The sequence below is a fragment of the Salmo salar genome, chromosome ssa07, assembly GCF_905237065.1.
Source record: "Salmo salar chromosome ssa07, Ssal_v3.1, whole genome shotgun sequence".
NCBI classification, from domain to species: Eukaryota; Metazoa; Chordata; class Actinopteri; order Salmoniformes; family Salmonidae; genus Salmo; species Salmo salar.
In genome coordinates this window covers 61730180-61751957 of record NC_059448.1, presented here as the reverse complement: position 1 = coordinate 61751957, position 21778 = coordinate 61730180, and the positions used below count along the sequence as shown (strand labels likewise).

Below are 21778 nucleotides of genomic sequence, written 5' to 3'. Positions count from 1 at the left end.
TGGAACAAAGACAAGGAGAAGTTTATTCTAATGACTGTCAGTTGGAACAAAGACAAGGAGCAGTTTATTATAATGACTGTCAGTTGGAACAAAGACAAGGAGCAGTTTATTATAATCACTGTCAGTTGGAACAAAGACAAGGGGCAGTTTATTATAATGACTGTCAGTTGGAACAAAGACAAGGAGCAGTTTATTATAATGACTGTCAGTTGGAACAAAGACAAGGAGCAGTTTATTATAATGACTGTCAGTTGGAACAAAGACAAGGAGCAGTTTATTATAATGACTGTCAGTTGGAACAAAAACAAAGAGCAGTTTATTATATTGACTGTCAGTTGGAACAAAGACAAGGAGCAGTTTATTATAATGACTGTCAGTTGGAACAAAGACAAGGAGCAGTTTATTATAATGACTGTCAGTTGGAACAAAGACAAGGAGCAGTTTATTGTAATGACTGTCAGTTGGAACAAAGACAAGGAGCAGTTTATTATAATGACTGTCAGTTGGAACAAAGACGTGGAGCAGTTTATTATAATGACTGTCAGTTGGAACAAAGACAAGGAGCAGTTTATTATAATGACTGTCAGTTGGAACAAAGACAAGGAACAGTTTATTATAATGACTGTCAGTTGGAACAAAAACAAAGAGCAGTTTATTATATTGACTGTCAGTTGGAACAAAGACAAGGAGCAGTTTATTATAATGACTGTCAGTTGGAACAAAGACAAGGAGCAGTTTATTATAATGACTGTCCGTTGGAACAAAGACAAGGAACAGTTTATTATAATGACTGTCAGTTGGAACAAAGACAAGGAGCAGTTTATTATAATGACTGTCAGTTGGAACAAAGACAAGGAGCACTTTATTATAATGACTGTCAGTTGGTACAAAGACAAGGAGCAGTTTATTATAATGACTGTCAGTTGGAACAAAGACAAGGAGCAGTTTAATATAATGACTGTCAGTTGGTACAAAGACAAGGAGCAGTTTATTATAATGACTGTCAGTTGGTACAAAGACAAGGAGCAGTTTATTATAATGACTGTCAGCTGGAACAAAGACAAGGAACAGTTTATTATAATGACTGTCAGCTGGAACAAAGACAAGGAGCAGTTTATTATAATGACTGTCAGTTGGAACAAAGACAAGGAGCAGTTTATTCTAATGACTGTCAGTTGGAACAAAGACAAGGAGCAGTTTATTATAATGACTGTCAGTTGGAACAAAGACAAGGAGCAGTTTATTATAATGACTGTCAGTTGGAACAAAGACAAGGAGCAGTTTATTGTAATGACTGTCAGTTGGAACAAAGACAAGGAGCAGTTTATTATAATGACTGTCAGTTGGAACAAAGACAAGGAGCAGTTTATTATAATGACTGTCAGTTGGAACAAAGACAAGGAGCAGTTTATTATAATGACTGTCAGTTGGAACAAAGACAAGGAGCAGTTTATTATAATGACTGTCAGTTGGAACAAAAACAAAGAGTAGTTTATTATATTGACTGTCAGTTGGAACAAAGACAAGGAGCAGTTTATTATAATGACTGTCAGTTGGAACAAAGACAAGGAGCAGTTTATTATAATGACTGTCAGTTGGTACAAAGACAAGGAGCAGTTTATTATAATGACTGTCAGTTGGAACAAAGACAAGGAGCAGTTTAATATAATGACTGTCAGTTGGTACAAAGACAAGGAGCAGTTTATTATAATGACTGTCAGTTGGTACAAAGACAAGGAACAGTTTGTTATAATGACTGTCAGCTGGAACAAAGACAAGGAGCAGTTTATTATAATGACTGTCAGTTGGAACAAAGACAAGGAGCAGTTTATTATAATGACTGTCAGTTGGTACAAAGACAAGGAGCAGTTTATTATAATGACTGTCAGTTGGAACAAAGACAAGGAGCAGTTTATTATAATGACTGTCAGTTGGAACAAAGACAAGGAGCAGTTTATTATAATGACTGTCAGTTGGAACAAAGACAAGGAGCAGTTTATTGTAATGACTGTCAGTTGGAACAAAGACAAGGAGCAGTTTATTATAATGACTGTCAGTTGGAACAAAGACAAGGAGCAGTTTATTATAATGACTGTCAGTTGGAACAAAGACAAGGAGCAGTTTATTATAATGACTGTCAGTTGGAACAAAGACAAGGAACAGTTTATTATAATGACTGTCAGTTGGAACAAAAACAAAGAGTAGTTTATTATATTGACTGTCAGTTGGAACAAAGACAAGGAGCAGTTTATTATAATGACTGTCAGTTGGAACAAAGACAAGGAGCAGTTTATTATAATGACTGTCAGTTGGTACAAAGACAAGGAGCAGTTTATTATAATGACTGTCAGTTGGAACAAAGACAAGGAGCAGTTTAATATAATTACTGTCAGTTGGTACAAAGACAAGGAGCAGTTTATTATAATGACTGTCAGTTGGTACAAAGACAAGGAACAGTTTGTTATAATGACTGTCAGCTGGAACAAAGACAAGGAGCAGTTTATTATAATGACTGTCAGTTGGAACAAAGACAAGGAGCAGTTTATTATAATGACTGTCAGTTGGTACAAAGACAAGGAGCAGTTTATTATAATGACTGTCAGTTGGAACAAAGACAAGGAGCAGTTTAATATAATTACTGTCAGTTGGTACAAAGACAAGGAGCAGTTTATTATAATGACTGTCAGTTGGTACAAAGACAAGGAACAGTTTGTTATAATGACTGTCAGCTGGAACAAAGACAAGGAGCAGTTTATTATAATGACTGTCAGTTGGAACAAAGACAAGGAGCAGTTTATTTTAATGACTGTCAGTTGGAACAAAGACAAGGAGCAGTTTATTATAATGACTGTCAGTTGGTACAAAGACAAGGAGCAGTTTATTATAATGACTGTCAGTTGGAACAAAGACAAGGAGCAGTTTATTATAATGACTGTCAGTTGGAACAAAGACAAGGAGCAGTTTATTATAATGACTGTCAGTTGGTACAAAGACAAGGAGCAGTTTATTATAATGACTGTCAGTTGGAACAAAGACAAGGAGCAGTTTATTCTAATGACTGTCAGTTGGAACAAAGACAAGGAGCAGTTTATTATAATGACTGTCAGTTGGAACAAAGACAAGGAGCAGTTTATTATAATCACTGTCAGTTGGAACAAAGACAAGGAGCAGTTTATTATAATGACTGTCAGTTGGAACAAAGACAAGGAGCAGTTTATTATAATGACTGTCAGTTGGAACAAAGACAAGGAGCAGTTTATTATAATGACTGTCAGTTGGAACAAAGACAAGGAGCAGTTTATTATAATGACTGTCAGTTGGAACAAAAACAAAGAGCAGTTTATTATATTGACTGTCAGTTGGAACAAAGACAAGGAGCAGTTTATTATAATGACTGTCAGTTGGAACAAAGACAAGGAGCAGTTTATTATAATGACTGTCAGTTGGAACAAAGACAAGGAGCAGTTTATTGTAATGACTGTCAGTTGGAACAAAGACAAGGAGCAGTTTATTATAATGACTGTCAGTTGGAACAAAGACGTGGAGCAGTTTATTATAATGACTGTCAGTTGGAACAAAGACAAGGAGCAGTTTATTATAATGACTGTCAGTTGGAACAAAGACAAGGAACAGTTTATTATAATGACTGTCAGTTGGAACAAAAACAAAGAGCAGTTTATTATATTGACTGTCAGTTGGAACAAAGACAAGGAGCAGTTTATTATAATGACTGTCAGTTGGAACAAAGACAAGGAGCAGTTTATTATAATGACTGTCCGTTGGAACAAAGACAAGGAACAGTTTATTATAGTGACTGTCAGTTGGAACAAAGACAAGGAGCAGTTTATCATAATGACTGTCAGTTGGAACAAAGACAAGGAGCACTTTATTATAATGACTGTCAGTTGGTACAAAGACAAGGAGCAGTTTATTATAATGACTGTCAGTTGGAACAAAGACAAGGAGCAGTTTAATATAATGACTGTCAGTTGGTACAAAGACAAGGAGCAGTTTATTATAATGACTGTCAGTTGGTACAAAGACAAGGAGCAGTTTATTATAATGACTGTCAGCTGGAACAAAGACAAGGAACAGTTTATTATAATGACTGTCAGCTGGAACAAAGACAAGGAGCAGTTTATTATAATGACTGTCAGTTGGAACAAAGACAAGGAGCAGTTTATTCTAATGACTGTCAGTTGGAACAAAGACAAGGAGCAGTTTATTATAATGACTGTCAGTTGGTACAAAGACAAGGAGCAGTTTATTATAATGACTGTCAGTTGGAACAAAGACAAGGAGCAGTTTATTATAATGACTGTCAGTTGGAACAAAGACAAGGAGCAGTTTATTGTAATGACTGTCAGTTGGAACAAAGACAAGGAGCAGTTTATTATATTGACTGTCAGTTGGAACAAAGACAAGGAGCAGTTTATTATAATGACTGTCAGTTGGAACAAAGACAAGGAGCAGTTTATTATAATGACTGTCAGTTGGAACAAAGACAAGGAGCAGTTTATTATAATGACTGTCAGTTGGAACAAAGACAAGGAACAGTTTATTCTAATGACTGTCAGTTGGAACAAAGACAAGGAGCAGTTTATTATAATGACTGTCAGTTGGTACAAAGACAAGGAGCAGTTTATTATAATGACTGTCAGTTGGAACGAAGACAAGGAACAGTTTATTATAATGACTGTCAGTTGGAACAAAGACAAGGAGCAGTTTATTCTAATGACTGTCAGTTGGAACAAAGACAAGGAGCAGTTTATTCTAATGACTGTCAGTTGGAACAAAGACAAGGAGCAGTTTATTATAATGACTGTCAGTTGGAACAAAGACAAGGAGCAGTTTATTGTAATGACTGTCAGTTGGAACAAAGACAAGGAGCAGTTTATTATATTGACTGTCAGTTGGAACAAAGACAAGGAGCAGTTTATTATAATGACTGTCAGTTGGAACAAAGACAAGGAGCAGTTTATTATAATGACTGTCAGTTGGAACAAAGACAAGGAGCAGTTTATTATAATGACTGTCAGTTGGAACAAAGACAAGGAACAGTTTATTCTAATGACTGTCAGTTGGAACAAAGACAAGGAGCAGTTTATTATAATGACTGTCAGTTGGTACAAAGACAAGGAGCAGTTTATTATAATGACTGTCAGTTGGAACAAAGACAAGGAGCAGTTTATTCTAATGACTGTCAGTTGGAACAAAGACAAGGAGCAGTTTATTATAATGACTGTCAGTTGGAACAAAGACAAGGAGCAGTTTATTATAATGACTGTCAGTTGGAACAAAGACAAGGAGCAGTTTATTATAATGACTGTCAGTTGGAACAAAGACAAGGAGCAGTTTATTATAATGACTGTCAGTTGGAACAAAGACAAGGAGCAGTTTATTATAATGACTGTCAGTTGGAACAAAGACAAGGAGCAGTTTATTATAATGACTGTCAGTTGGAACAAAGACAAGGAGCAGTGTATTATAATGACTGTCAGTTGGTACAAAGACAAGGAGCAGTTTATTATAATGACTGTCAGTTGGAACAAAGACAAGGAGCAGTTTATTCTAATGACTGTCATTTGGTACAAAGACAAGGAGCAGTTTATTGTAATGACTGTCAGTTGGAACAAAGACAAGGAGCAGTTTATTATAATGACTGTCAGTTGGTACAAAGACAAGGAGCAGTTTATTAAAATGGCTGTCAGTTGGAACAAAGACAAGGAGCAGTTTATTATAATGACTGTCAGTTGGAACAAAGACAAGGAGCAGTTTATTCTAATGACTGTCAGTTGGAACAAAGACAAGGAGCAGTTTATTATAATGACTGTCAGTTGGAACAAAGACAAGGAGCAGTTTATTATAGTGACTGTCAGTTGGAACAAAGACAAGGAGCAGTTTATTATAATGACTGTCAGTTGGAACAAAGACAAGGAGCAGTTTATTATAATGACTGTCAGTTGGAACAAAGACAAGGAGCAGTTTATTATAATGACTGTCAGTTGGAACAAAGACAAGTTACAGTTTATTCTCAATTTACCAAACAAGATACAATAGTATTGACTGATTAGTCTGTCCATACTGTTTACATCTAGCATTATAAACCTCTAGCCCTCTATTTTAACCATTACATCTGAAACCCTTCAATCTCAATTTGACCCATTTTTATTCCTTATTCATCATCGTTTAGGGGCCGATGAGTTCATGCATCTCTCACTTACAATAAAATAATCCGTCATAAAGAGTTTGGTGGGGCGGAACAAAATGTTGTTTGGTAAAAGTCACTTCCAGTTTCCAGACGGAGACGTATTTATGCTAATGTAGAAAAATAGTTTGTTTCCATGCATTTCCAATTTATCTCTAGGTAAAAACTGAACAGTGACAGGCCACATAAATCTTGCGTTGCTGTAGTAATTTACACTGATTCCATCTCAGTAGCGATAGCAGTATTTGAATTGAAAGTCGTACCATTCCCTGTGGGGGACTCATTGAAGACCCATATCTCAATGCCTGGCACTAGGACACTAGGCACGCAGTGCAACGCACTGGACTGGACCATCACACAGTACCTATATCCCACTGGACTGGACTGTACCATCACACAGTACCAATATCACACTGGACTGGACTGTACGATCACACAGTACCAATATCACACTGGACTGGACTGGACCATCACACAGTACCAATATCACACTGGACTGGACTGTACCATCACACAGTACCAATATCACACTACTGGACTGTACCATCACACAGTACCAATATCACACTACTGGACTCGACCATCACACAGTACCAATATCCCACTACTGGACTGTACCATCACACAATACCAATATCATGTTCAGCCCATATCCCAGCTAACTAGTTGACTGATGTTGATATGTACATAACCCATGTTCAGCCGTAACCCCAGCTAACTAGTTGACTGATGTTGATATGTACATAACCCATGTTCAGCCGTAACCCCAGCTAACTAGTTGACTGATGTTGATATGTACATAACCCATGTTCAGCCGTAACCCCAGCTAACTAGTTGACTGATGTTGATATGTACATAACCCATGTTCAGCCCATATCCCAGCTAACTAGTTGACTGATGTTGATATGTACATAACCCATGTTCAGCCGTAACCCCAGCTAACTAGTTGACTGATGTTGATATGTACATAACCCATGTTCAGCCGTAACCCCAGCTAACTAGTTGACTGATGTTGATATGTACATAACCCATGTTCAGCCCATATCCCAGCTAACTAGTTGACTGATGTTGATATGTACATAACCCATGTTCAGCCGTAACCCCAGCTAACTAGTTGACTGATGTTGATATGTACATAACCCATGTTCAGCCGTAACCCCAGCTAACTAGTTGACTGATGTTGATATGTACATAACCCATGTTCAGCCGTAACCCCAGCTAACTAGTTGACTGATGTTGATATGTACATAACCCATGTTCAGCCGTAACCCCAGCTAACTAGTTGACTGATATGTGATCTTCACTTCTTGCTGAAATGTAATGCAGATGTAGAGATATTGTAGTAAGCGCCATTCACAGGAAAGGCCTATGAGACCCATGCAATTAATGCAAACATTAATATGAACAATTATGCAAATCGTAGTTCCGCTCCTATTCGCTCTCCGCTGAGCTGTGTTTGTGATTGAACTAGAGATACATTAAGTCTGACCTGGTTAATGAAATATAACCCACGTTTGTTTGATTACAGGAGCATTAGCATGACAAAGAATGGTGTTGCACTGTAATGGAGTTTACAGTGTATAGAAAAAACTATAATTGAATGTGTTAAGTGTAAATGTTATTAATGTGATATTGAATTTGCGACGGTATATTATTGATGAAAATGAATTAACCCCCTTGTACAACTACCATTGTGATATTTCTTTCATCAATGGAATTTAATCGCTATGACAATAGAGATCCTGTATATTATCTGTCAACCTACTGCTTAACTGAGATGTTGCCAAGGCAACCACAACGTATGGAATATTAACAGTATCTATGGAAGACACCCCCTGTCTATTAATAGCTTAAGGATGTGTTCTAAATTACTCCCTCTTCCCCTACATACACTGAGTATACAAAACATTAGGAACACCTTCCTAATATTGAGTTGCGCTCCCTTTTGCCCCTCAGAACAGCCTCAATTCATCGTGGCATGGGACTCTGCAAGGTGTCGAAAGCGTTCAACAGGGATGCTGGCCCATGTCGACTCCAATGCTTCCCACAGTTGTGTCAAGTTGGCTGGATGTCCTTTGGGTGGTGGAACATTCTTGATACACACTGAAACTGTTAAGTGTGAAAAACCCAGCAGCGTTGCAGTTCTTAACATAAACCGGTGCACCTGGCACCTACTACCATACCCCGTTCAAAGGCACTTAAATCTTGTGTCTTAACCATTCACCCTCTGAATTGCACACATACACAATCCATGTCTAAAGGCTTAAAAATCCTTCTTTAACCTGTCTCCTCCCCTTCTTCTACACTGATTGTTGTGGATTTAGCAGGTGACTTCAATAAGGAATCATAGTTTTTACCTGGATTCACCTGGTCAGTCTATGTCATGAAAATAGCAGGTGTTCTTAATGTTTTATATTCTCAGTGTAGTGCACGTCTTTTGACCAAAGCCCCCTAGGGCTAGTGCACTACATAGGGAATAGGGTGCCATTTGGGAAGTAGCCGTAGTGTGTTATGCAGCTATGCATATTTTCCAGTCCACTTATTCTCAAGTGTTTCTGCTGTCCAAGGCTAAATAACTCCCTGACACTCAGGTATAGCTAAGAGAAGAGAGAGGAAGAGATACGACAGTCTCAGCCAATCATTTCTGTCACATTTGCATTTCCTGTGTGGCAGTTGTTTCAATCATGGGCTATATTAATGGGAAATTATCATAGTCCATCCTCTCTCTTTGTGTCCAGAACAAATTTAGAAGCATCTTTCTCTTTTACGCTCTTCCAGACTGGCAGACCCGCCAGCTAATTGCTCAGCTGCTGAATTTCTAATCACAGTTTTGCAAAAACAAAAAGTATTTCCAACTCCGTCATAGTCCCAACAAGGAGTTTTTAAATTGCAGTCAGTAAAATATTCATGGTATGGTGAATAGTTTGGACTATTGCCTTTGCATTCCTTGTGTGGAACAATCACCTAGTCAGAGTGGACCCCCTAATGTATGTCAAATGGTCTGCAGTTCTTCAGACAAAACAGAAATCAATTCAGCAGTACATTTTCTTAAAGGCACCGTGTGGAGAATAGATGATGATGACATCACTGCTAGCTGCCTAGCTTTACCGTCATTATATATATATATATATATTATTATCTCAGAAAAACAACCCATATAACTAATTCAAAACAAATACATGATCATATCCAGGCATCATCAATACACAAAACAGCCCAGTGAAACAGTGTTCCATACTTCAAAACTCTCTTTGTTCGAAAAACACAACAACAATATGCTAATCATCACTTCAGTTATTCTCGTCAATTTCAACTCTTTTGTCCCTTTTGTTGATGCGATGACTTTGATGCAGACAGACACAGACCGACACAGGAAGACACAGACCAGGCATCTCGTAAGATGCAACAGCTTTTTATGGAAAATAACCTCTCACAGCAGTTCTATTCACATTAGATAAGACCGTCATTAGCATGACAAAACGGAACACAATAATAGCCCAGTGTTCCAACCATAGATCACAATGATTCTAATTCTACTTCTATAGTTCTAACAGCATTGGAAGCCTTTCTCTGACTCTATGACTGCGGGCAGTGCAGTCGTGATACTGGCTTCTGTATTTGATTGGCTGATGCAGAGGTTGCTGCCTGCCCTCTCTTTTTTTTAGAGGAGGCACGATGCCGACCTCATGCTCTTGAGGAAAGAAAGTGTGTGACTCATTCTGTTTTTCATCCATTGGTAAAGTGTCTAAATCAGGAGAAAAATGTGGTCCTCTCTCTCTCTCTGCTTTGTTAACATGCAGTCCTGTTACACAGGGATAAACAAAGAGGATGACAAGAGACTTCACGTATTAATATTCACACATTCATTTTTCTAAAGTTCTCAGAAGTGGACAGTTTTCAGCAAACCCTTTACCCTTGCTGATCAGAGATAGCTCAACACTTAGTCAGACAGACAAATGTAATGTCTGCTTCCAACTCACACTCTCAAACACATATATCCCCTGAACGCAGATCACTTTCCAGCCCACTTTCCAACTCACACTCTCAAACACATATATCCCCTGAACGCAGCTCACTTTCCAGCCCACTTTCCAGCTCACACTCTCATACACATAGATCCCCTGAACGCAGCTCACTTTCCAGCCCACTTTCCAACTCACACTCTCAAACACATATATCCCCTGAACGCAGCTCACTTTCCAGCCCACTTTCCAGCTCACACTCTCATACACATAGATCCCCTGAACGCAGCTCACTTTCCAGCCCACTTTCCAACTCACACTCTCAAACACATATATCCCCTGAACGCAGATCACTTTCCAGCCCACTTTCCAGCTCACACTCTCAAACACATATATCCCCTGAACGCAGATCACTTTCCAGATCCCAATCACCTGAATTCTGATCACCTGTTCACACACCTGTATGTCATTATCACACACTATTTAGTTCAGTTCTTTACACCCCATCATTGTGAGGTATTGATTGTTTTGTTACTTCTATTTGAAGTGCTGGTTTTCCCGTATTAGTCCGCCTGTGTATGATAGTTTTTGGCCATCCTCACTAACGATGCATTTAGCCGATTCCCTGCCTGTACCTTAGCCTATCAGATTTCCTGTTATCAACCTATTGCCTGATCTCCCAGACTACGTTACTAGGCTTTTCCCTGCCTGTACTGTTGCCTTGTTGGAACCCCTGTGTCTGACCTTGTACCTGCCCCTGGACCCAGCTACCTGCCCCTGGACCCAGCTACCTGCCTCCTCCTGTGTATGACCTTCTGCCTGCCCCTGGACCCAGCTACCTGCCCCTGGACCCAGCTACCTGCCTCCTCCTGTGTCTGACCTTCTGCCTGCCCCTGGACCCAGCTACCTGCCCCTGGACCCAGCTACCTGCCTCCTCCTGTGTCTGACCTTCTGCCTGCCCCTGGACCCAGCTACCTGCCTCCTCCTGTGTATGACCTTCTGCCTGCCCCTGGACCCAGCTACCTGCCTCCTCCTGTGTATGACCTTCTGCCTGCCCCTGGACCCAGCTACCTGCCTCCTCCTGTGTATGACCTTCTGCCCCTGGACCCAGCTACCTGCCTCCTCCTGTGTCTGACCTTCTGCCTGCCCCTGGACCCAGCTACCTGCCTCCTGTGGTCCTTAACAAATAAACACCTGCGCTTGAAACCAGCTCTGTCTCCCCATCGTATTGATTATGACAAACACAGGGTATCATCCAAGCACTGAGGAGTGTAGGCCTTTACACTCTATGCCAGTTTAAAATGGCAGATTTGGGCACTAATAAGCTCCGAAGTCGGAACGTAGTTGAGTACATAGTAGCATGACGTCATAGTGCAGGGTCTCTGGCTTCACAGCTCTGTATGGGGGTTTGGTCATTCTGAACGTAGAGTACATAGTAGCATGACGTCAGAGCGCAGGGTCTCTGGCTTCACAGCTCTGTATGGGGGATTGGTCGTTCTGAACGTAGAGTACATAGTAGCATGACGTCAGAACGCAGGGTCTCTGGCTTCACAGCTCTGTATGGGGGTTTGGTCGTTCTGAACGTAGAGTACATAGTAGCATGACGTCAGAGTGCAGGGTCTCTGGCTTCACAGCTCTGTATGGGGGATTGGTCGTTCTGAATGTAGAGTACATAGTAGCATGACGTCAGAACGCAGGGTCTCTGGCTTCACAGCTCTGTATGGGGGTTTGGTCGTTCTGAACGTAGAGTACATAGTAGCATGACGTCATAGTGCAGGGTCTCTGGCTTCACAGCTCTGTATGGGGGGTTTGGTCGTTCTGAACGTAGAGTACATAGTAGCATGACGTCATAGTGCAGGGTCTCTGGCTTCACAGCTCTGTATGGGGGTTTGGTCGTTCTGAACGTAGAGTACATAGTAGCATGACGTCAGAGTGCAGGGTCTCTGGCTTCACAGCTCTGTATGGGGGTTTGGTCGTTCTGAACGTAGAGTACATAGTAGCATGACGTCAGAGTGCAGGGTCTCTGGCTTCACAGCTCTGTATGGGGGTTTGGTTGTTCTGAACTTGAGCACCTCACACCACAAGATGTTGTGCAAATTGTTTGTTGTCTGAGTGAGGGAAAATGCTGTAAAATAAGAGAGGACTCCATGTATTCTGAAAGATGAACCATTGAGGATTGTAATACATACAGCTTTGATGTCGTCAGTGGTGGTAAAAGAACCCAATAGTCATACTTGAGTACAAGTGAAAGTCACCCAGTAAAACACTACTTGAGTAAAAATCTAAAAGTATTTGGTTTTGAATATACTTAAGTATCAAAAGTAAATGTAATTGATAAAATATACTTAAGTACCAAAAGTAATTGATAAAATATACATAATTATCAAAAGTAAAAGTCTACATCATTTAAAATTCCTTTTAAGTAAACCAGACGGCACCATTTTCTTGTTTTTAATTTACGGATAGCCAGCGGCACATTCCAACACTCAGACATCATTTACAACAAAGCATGTGTGTTTAGTGAGTCCACCAGATCAGAGGCAGCAGATAACCAGGGATGTTCTCTTGATAAGTGTGTGAATTGGACCATTTTCCTGTCCTGCTGAGCATTCAAAATGTAACGAGTACTTTTAGGTGTCAGGGAAAATGTATGGAGTAAGAAGTACATCATTTTCTTTAGGAATGTAGTGAAATAAAAGTAAAAGTTGTCCAAAATATAAATAGTAAAGTAAAGTACAGATACCAACAAAAAAAAACGACTTAAGTAGTACTTTAAAGTATTTTTACTTAAGTACTTTACACCACTGGATGTCACACAAGCAAGCCAAACACCTGTGAGTCCAAATGTGCAGTTCACATTTCCATATCATACAACTGATGTCATGTACACTGTCTACATTTATCATCACCATGTTTGATGTACAGTTACCAGGTGACATGGGGTCACACCCTGGGTTGTTGTGAACAGAATGAGTCTGTTTGATGTACAGTTACCAGGTGACATGGGGTCACACCCTGGGTTGTTGTGAACAGAATGAGTCTGTTTGATTTACAGTTACCAGGTGACATGGGATCACACCCTGGGTTGTTGTGAACACAATGAGTCTGTTTGATTTACAGTTACCAGGTGACATGGGATCACACCCTGGGTTGTTGTGAACAGAATGAGTCTGTTTGATTTACAGTTACCAGGTGACATGGGATCACACCCTGGGTTGTTGTGAACAGAATGAGTCTGTTTGATGTACAGTTACCAGGTGACATGGGGTCACACCCTGGGTTGTTGTGAACAGAATGAGTCTGTTTGATTTACAGTTACCAGGTGACATGGGATCACACCCTGGGTTGTTGTGAACAGAATGAGTTTATGTTTGTTTATTGTGATGAAAGTTTATCGTGGCACACAGACCTGAATGCAGTCATGACTCCTTTCTATCCACACCACAGTTATGATCTGTCTCTCTGAATTGCCTTGTGAAAGTCTAACACTGTAAGATCATATTTTATAACTTAGCTAGTCATGTTGGCAATAGAACAACTGTTTCTCTCTCTGTCTGTATCTCTCTCTCTGTCTGTATCTCTCTCTCTGTCTGTATCTCTCTCTCTGTCTGTATCTCTCTCTCTGTCTGTATTTCTCTCTGTATCTCTCTCTCTGTCTGTATCTCTCTCTCTGTCTGTATCTCTCTCTCTCTCTGTCTGTATCTCTCTCTCTGTCTGTATCTCTCTCTCTCTCTGTATCTCTCTCTCTCTGTCTGTATCTCTCTCTCTGTCTGTATCTCTCTCTCTGTATCTCTCTCTCTCTGTCTGTATCTCTCTCTCTGTCTGTTTCTCTCTCTCTGTCTGTATCTCTCTCTCTGTCTGTATCTCTCTCTCTGTATGTTTCTCTCTGTCTCTCTCTCTGTCTGTATCTCTCTCTCTGTCTGTATCTCTCTCTCTCTGTCTGTAGCTCTCTCTCTGTCTGTATCTCTCTCTCTCTCTGTATCTCTCTCTCTCTGTCTGTATCTCTCTCTCTGTCTGTATCTCTCTCTCTGTCTGTATCTCTCTCTCTGTCTGTATCTCTCTCTCTCTGTCTATCTCTCTCTCTGTCTGTATCTCTCTCTCTGTCTGTATCTCTCTCTCTCTGTCTGTATCTCTCTCTCTGTCTGTTTCTCTCTCTCTGTCTGTATCTCTCTCTGTCTGTATCTCTCTGTCTGTATCTCTCTCTCTGTCTGTTTCTCTCTCTCTGTCTGTATCTCTCTCTCTGTCTGTATCTCTCTCTCTGTCTGTATCTCTCTCTCTCTCTGTCTGTTTCTCTCTCTCTCTGTCTGTATCTCTCTCTCTCTGTCTGTTTCTCTCTCTGTCTGTATCTCTCTCTCTGTCTGTTTCTCTCTCTGTCTGTATCTCTCTCTCTGTCTGTATCTCTCTCTCTGTCTGTATCTCTCTCTCTCTGTCTGTATCTCTCTCTGTCTGTATCTCTCTCTCTGTCTGTATCTCTCTCTCTGTCTGTATCTCTCTCTGTTTCTCTCTCTGTCTGTTTCTCTCTTTGTTTCTCTCTGTGTCTCTCTCTACTAGACAGTCTGCTGAGGAACGCCTCATTAGAAGGAAAGAATTGGTTGTGTCCCAAATGACAACCTGTACCCTTTATAGTGCACTACTTTTGACACGCTCTGGTCAAACATAATGCAATATAGGGATTAGGATGCGATTTGGGACACAGGCACTGCCTTCCTGAGGTGTAAGACCTGTGCAGGCAGATGGTGTGTATGTGTGTGTGTGTGGGGCACAGTCCTGAGCGGCCAGCGGCCCAGTGCTGAGGTAGCAGTCTTAATACAGTGGCAGGGCAGAGAGAGAGAATAACCCAGATGAAATATGATCAGGACTGAAGCTCATGTTGAGGACACACATGGTCCAGATGAAGGGTTCTGTTAACTCATTTCATAGAGCTGTCATGTGACTTACATGACATCCACACTTCCTTAGCTAGTCAACACTGTCCCTCGCTCTCTCTGTCTCTCTCTCGCTCTCTCTCTCTCTGTCCCTCTCTCGTTCTCTCTCTCTCTCTCTCTCTCTCTCTCTATTCTCTCTCTACTTGTATATATCTCTCCTTCCTCATTCTCTCTCTCTCTCTCACTTTCTCCCTCCCTCCCTCCCTCCCTCCCTCCCTCCCTCCCTCCCTCCCTCCTCTCCCTCCCTCCCTCCTCAATGTCTTTTCCTGGACAGATAATATAACTTCAGATAGAGTTGACTGAGCGAGAGGGTCCAGACAATATCAAGACGTTGCACTCTTCACTCCAGATGTTGCTAGTAGCAACGCCGCATGCCCGGGGGGGGCAAAATCCACTTGACACTTAAATCTTGCTGGATTGATTACTTTCATTTTACTCCTGCGATTCTTTCATAGTCTTTGCTTGTGCCTGTCGTTTTTTTTCTCCAGTTAACGTTACAACCGCGTAAATGTTTGTAAAGACCTGTCAACCACATCCTGGTAATGGCTGAAATGGGCTCAGTGGAATACATAGGCTATAAGAACGCTAAAGATTCATCAACACTTGCAGTACATCACAAGAAAGAGAAGAAACATAACTTTATTTTGATGGGTGATCGTTTTTGTTTTTGTGAAATTGAATCTAGAGCCAAGCGTGTCGATTTTAAAACCAAGGGTTTCTTTCTATTGACACACTTGTTGAATTATGCAAGAGAACGTGACAGCAACAATAATTAATGAGGCAGTCTAGAAAGTACATGTGAGTGCAGGTAGGACTAGACAGTACATGTGAGTGCAGGTAGGACTAGACACTACATGTGAGTGCAGGTATGTCTAGACACTACATGTGAGTGCAGGTAGGTCTAGACAGTACATGTGAGTGCAGGTAGGTCTAGACAGTACATGTGAGTGCAGGTAGGTCTAGACAGTACACGTGAGTGCAGGTAGGTCTAGACAGTACATGTGAGTGCAGGTAGGACTAGACAGTACATGTGAGTGCAGGTAGGACTAGACAGTACATGTGAGTGCAGGTAGTACTAGACAGTACATGTGAGTGCAGGTAGGTCTAGACAGTATATTTTAGTGCAGGTAGGACTAGACAGTATATTTTAGTGCAGGTAGGTCTAGACAGTATATTTTAGTGCAGGTAGGTGTAGACAGTACATGTGTGTGCAGGTAGTTCTAGACAGTATATTTTAGTGCAGGTAGGTCTAGACAGTATATTTTAGTGCAGGTAGGTCTAGACAGTATATTTTAGTGCAGGTAGGTCTAGACAGTATATTTTAGTGCAGGTAGGACTAGACAGTACATGTGAGTGCAGGTAGGTCTAGACACTACATGTGAGTGCAGGTAGGACTAGACAGTACATGTGAGTACAGGTAGGTCTAGACAGTACATGTGAGTGCAGGTAGGTCTAGACAGTATATTTTAGTGCAGGTAGGACTAGACAGTACATGTGAGTGCAGGTAGGTCTAGACAGTACATGTGAGTGCAGGTAGGTCTAGACAGTATATTTTAGTGCAGGTAGGTCTAGACAGTATATTTTAGTGCAGGTAGGACTAGACAGTATATTTTAGTGCAGGTAGGTCTAGACAGTATATTTTAGTGCAGGTAGGTCTAGACAGTATATTTTAGTGCAGGTAGGTCTAGACAGTATATTTTAGTGCAGGTAGGTCTAGACAGTATATTTTAGTGCAGGTAGGTCTAGACAGTATATTTTAGTGCAGGTAGGACTAGACAGTATATTTTAGTGCAGGTAGATCTAGACAGTATATTTTAGTGCAGGTAGGTCTGGACAGTATATTTTAGTGCAGGTAGATCTAGACAGTATATTTTAGTGCAGGTAGGTCTAGACAGTATATTTTAGTGCAGGTAGGTCTAGACAGTATATTTTAGTGCAGGTAGGACTAGACAGTATATTTTAGTGCAGGTAGATCTAGACAGTATATTTTAGTGCAGGTAGGTCTAGACAGTATATTTTAGTGCAGGTAGGTCTAGACAGTATATTTTAGTGCAGGTAGATCTAGACAGTATATTTTAGTGCAGGTAGGTCTAGACAGTATATTTTAGTGCAGGTAGGTCTAGACAGAGCAAGTGTTTTGGTGGTTCCAGCCTTGTTCCACCCCTTTATGTTAATTGTTTCATATATGCAAATATACCCAGTGTATTTATGCAAATGAGGCACATTTAATTTTAACCTGATACACTAACAAAATGTATATATGACTGCATTCTCAGAAAAATAATAAGTGACATTTGAAAATAAATAGAATACCTGAATTCCCACCACAATACCTGAACTACATGAATTATTTATCCACTCCAGTAAAATGTTTTATGTGCTAATAATTCAGTCAGCATCTTATTGATTATACAAATTCTAAAAGTGTGAAGTATCTTCATCCATTGTCCAACTTGCATTTATTACAATGTTTTTTAAAATCCTTTACGAGTTTTGACTGTTTCTACCGCTACGCATTTTATCTATTGAACCTTTATTTAACTGGGCAAGTTAGTTAAGAACAAATTATTATTTACAATGACGGCCTACCCCGGCCAAACTCGGACGACGCTGGGTCAATTGCGCGCTGCTCTATGGGACTCCCAATCACGGCCGGTTATGATACAGCCTCTGTAGTGATGGGTCTGTAGTGATGCCTCTAGCACTGAGGTGCAGTGTCTTAGACCTCTGTGATACAGCCTGGAATCGAACCAGGGTCTGTAGTGACACCTCTAGCACTGAGGTGCAGTGTCTTAGACCGCTGGGCCACTCGCGAGCCATGACATCTCACTCATACTTAAATTTGTCCAGCCAGGAATACAGACAGAATATAAACTCTAAACGTATTCCTCAAACATAAAATAACTGCTGCTTTGCCATAGTGATTGACTGCAATAATTAAGTCAATATTATTGTTTACTCACGTAAGGCAACAGACATTGTTATTATCTGCGTCCCAAATGACACCCTATTCCCTATATGGTGGACTACTTTTTTCCATTATTATTAACTGGTTACAGCATCCCTTCTATATTGTAATCAAAAGAATATTGAGTACTTAATGTCTTTGAAAGACTTCAAAACAAAACACTGAAAGCTGCCCCTGGCATTATCAAAGGGTAATTATATCTTACCTAGTGTTGTGGACATTTCTATTAGAAGGTAATTTCACTCAAATGTGCTTTGTGTTGCTTTTGAATAATGGTCAACTCCTGAATAAGAATCAAATTGTTTGTTTGTTCCATTGAGAGATGTTTTGTTATTGTTTCATCGATAGATGGAGAGATGGCACACAGCAATGATTTTCCGGCCAACATTTATTTCCATAGAGAATAATCTAGTTGAGCATAATTACCATAATTCAGTATTACATTATCAATGTTTAATTACTTTTTTAATAAGAATCAACACACAATCTGGGTTGCCTTATAAGAATTCCATTAAGAGGAATATAATGTTATACAATAAGAACTCCATTAAGAGGAATATAATGTTATACAATAAGAACTCCATTAAGAGGAATATAATGTTATACAATAAGAACTCCATTAAGAGGAATATAATGTCATACAATAAGAACTCCATTAAGAGGAATATAATGTCATACAATAAGAACTCCATTAAGATTAATATAATGTCATACAATAAGAACTCCATTAAGATTAATATAATGTCATACAATAAGAACTCCATTAAGAGGAATATAATGTTATACAATAAGAACTCCATTAAGAGGAATATAATGTCATACAATAAGAACTCCATTAAGAGGAATATAATGTCATACAATAAAAACTCCATTAAGATTAATATAATGTCATACAATAAGAACTCCATTAAGAGGAATATAATGTCATACAATAAGAACTCCATTAAGAGGAATATAATGTCATACAATAAGAACTCCATTAAGAGGAATATAATGTCATACAATAAGAACTCCATTAAGATTAATATAATGTTATAAATAAAAAGGAATGGAGAGAAAACCACTGTGATTTACTCAGGGGCTGGATTGATCATGCAGAAACTTATTCTCTGGCAATGGAGTCGCTAATTTTTTAAAGAGAAGAAAGTACTAACGCGGCTGGCAGATGTTTTATTAAACTATATAAAGTGGATAACTGGCAATTAGCTGTTTCATAATCCTCTATGAGGAAGATGTTGCATTTATAACCGCTTCGGCTGAGACGTGACGATGTCCGCTAAGTCTCCACCTCTCCCTCCATAACACGGACGGGACAGAGAGCTTAAAATCAAACATCATTATGCACAAATCATGTCTCCCTCTCTCTCTCTCTCTCTGTCTCTTTGGTTCTCTCTCCCTCTCTCTCTGTCTACCACACTCCTCTCTCTCTCTTTCTCTCTCTCTCTCTCTCTCTCTCTCTCTCTCTCTCTCTCTCTCTCTCTCTCTCTCTCTCTCTCTCTTTCCCACTCTCCCGTAACATCCCAGAAGGCTGACATTAGCATCTTGCTTTTTCGGGGAAATCAATTTTCATAACAAATGAGCTATTAACTACCCAGAAGGCTGTTCTCTCCTTTTCCTTCCTGCCACCTCGTGGTGCAGTCGTGCCTCACCCTATCTGAGGGGGAGAGGTGTGAAGTGTGGGATTGTTCCATTTACCAAGACGTTTTTTCTCCTAAATGTTTGGGGTGTTAGTGCATTTCGATGAGCTCTCATCACCTTTGAATAATAATTATCTTGGATTAATGGATTATATTGGAATCAAACCTTCCTCAGACTCATTGAAAGGTATTATCCCCCATCGTCCTCAGTAGGATGAGTCCAATCATTATAAGACCCACAGGAAAATACTGTTACCTGGAACCCCCTAAGTTTACCCAAACATTACCTCAGTACATACAGTACATTTACCTAAGCTTTATAACTTTGTCTCTTTTTAACCTTTATTTAACCATGTAGTCCCATTGAAGTCAGAAGACCTCTTTATTTAACCAAGTGTGGTGGCTAATTTCTGCATTACCAAATGAGGAGAGTTACAAACTTCACACACCAGTCAGAGTTATACTTAAAACTACATCTTTAATAATAAGAGCTTTGCAAAAGCACTTGACTTTCAATGATGCACCATCTCCAATGAACCATTGAAAGTGACAACACAAAAGTACAAAGATCTTTTATAGCCAAGATACACCCCACTCAAAGTACATGACGAACCACAGATCTTAGGAACAGTTCACAAAGAAAGACTTTATATTTGAGAAAGGAGTATCCCATAGCCAGATAACATTCGCTATAAATTATCGTTCAGTTTGGTCCCTAAGACGAGGTTCTAATCTCATTCCTGGTACATCATAGTACAAAAACACCATCTCATCCAATGGCATAAATCAATTGACAACTCTAGATACTCCCATCTCAAGTAAACCCCCTCTTGACTCCACTCCTGGACAAGCTCACTGAGGGGAGTGACTTGCACACAGACATTGTGGAGACAAGTAATTGGTTCCCCATTAATCACGCCATCCCTTCACATGGTTTAAGAATAGGTAAAGACACATTCACATATGAAGACAATGTTCCATTCTGTCCTCTTCCCTTTCTGATATTCTGCATAGCACTAGGGACATGGGAAAGACAAGCCTAACCTCTCCCCTCTCTGGGCCCCAAGTGACTGAGCCCTAGCTAAGGGAAAAGTGCAACTGCCAGCATTCATTATCCAAAGGGATACATTCTAATGACAAGTATCTCACATAAGCATATTATACAAATAAAACATCTTAATTATCTATGTTACCCAACTAATTTTGATTCATCCGCCACGCAAGTAGTCCCATTGAGGTCAGAAGACCTCTTTATTTAACCAAGTAGTCCTATTGAGGTCAGAAGACCTCTTTATTTAACCAAGTAGTCCTACTGAGTTCAGAAGACCTCTTTATTTAACCAAGTAGTCCCATTGAGGTCAAAAGACCTCTTTATTTAACCAAGTAGTCCTACTGAGTTCAGAAGACCTCTTTATTTAACCAAGTAGTCCTACTGAGTTCAGAAGATCTCTTTATTTAACCAAGTAGTCCTATTGAGTTCAGAAGACCTCTTTATTTAACCAAGTAGTCCCATTGAGGTCAGAAGACCTCTTTATTTAACCAAGTAGTCCTACTGAGTTCAGAAGACCTCTTTATTTAACCAAGTAGTCCTACTGAGTTCAGAAGACCTCTTTCCAAGTGCTTCCCCGTTGTATTCGTTGTTGTTTTGCTACAGTAGTGACTGACACCTATCTCGTGTGTCATCGACCTCTCTGACCTTTGACCTCTGACCCTGTGACCCTCAGGAGAAGCAGCGTTTCCTGACTGATGTTCTCCATGAGGTGATGATGCTGGACGGTCTGGCCAGCTCCCATCCTATCTCTCAGGAGGTGTACGACGCCACGGACATAGACAGAGTGTTCGACTGGATCGCATACAAGAAGGTAGGCTATTGGTATGCCATGCACACAGGCACACCACTGTATTATTATATTCTACAGTAACACCTCAACCACACCTGTATTATTATATTCTACAGTACCACCTCAACCACACCTGTATTATTATATTCTACAGTAACACCTCAACCACACCTGTATTATTATATTCCACAGTAACACCTACCACACCTGTATTATTATATTCTACAGTAACACCTC

The 21778-nt window shown here is 40.1% G+C and overlaps 1 protein-coding gene across 1 annotated transcript in view; it reads left to right on the top strand.

Annotated features, from left to right (window-relative positions):
• Positions 1-21778, top strand: part of LOC106609815 (thyrotropin-releasing hormone-degrading ectoenzyme) — a 436096-nt gene that overhangs the window by 229362 nt on the left and 184956 nt on the right. The window contains 1 exon segment of the mRNA XM_045722407.1: positions 21425-21562. Within this exon segment, the coding sequence (XP_045578363.1) occupies positions 21425-21562 (138 nt within the window).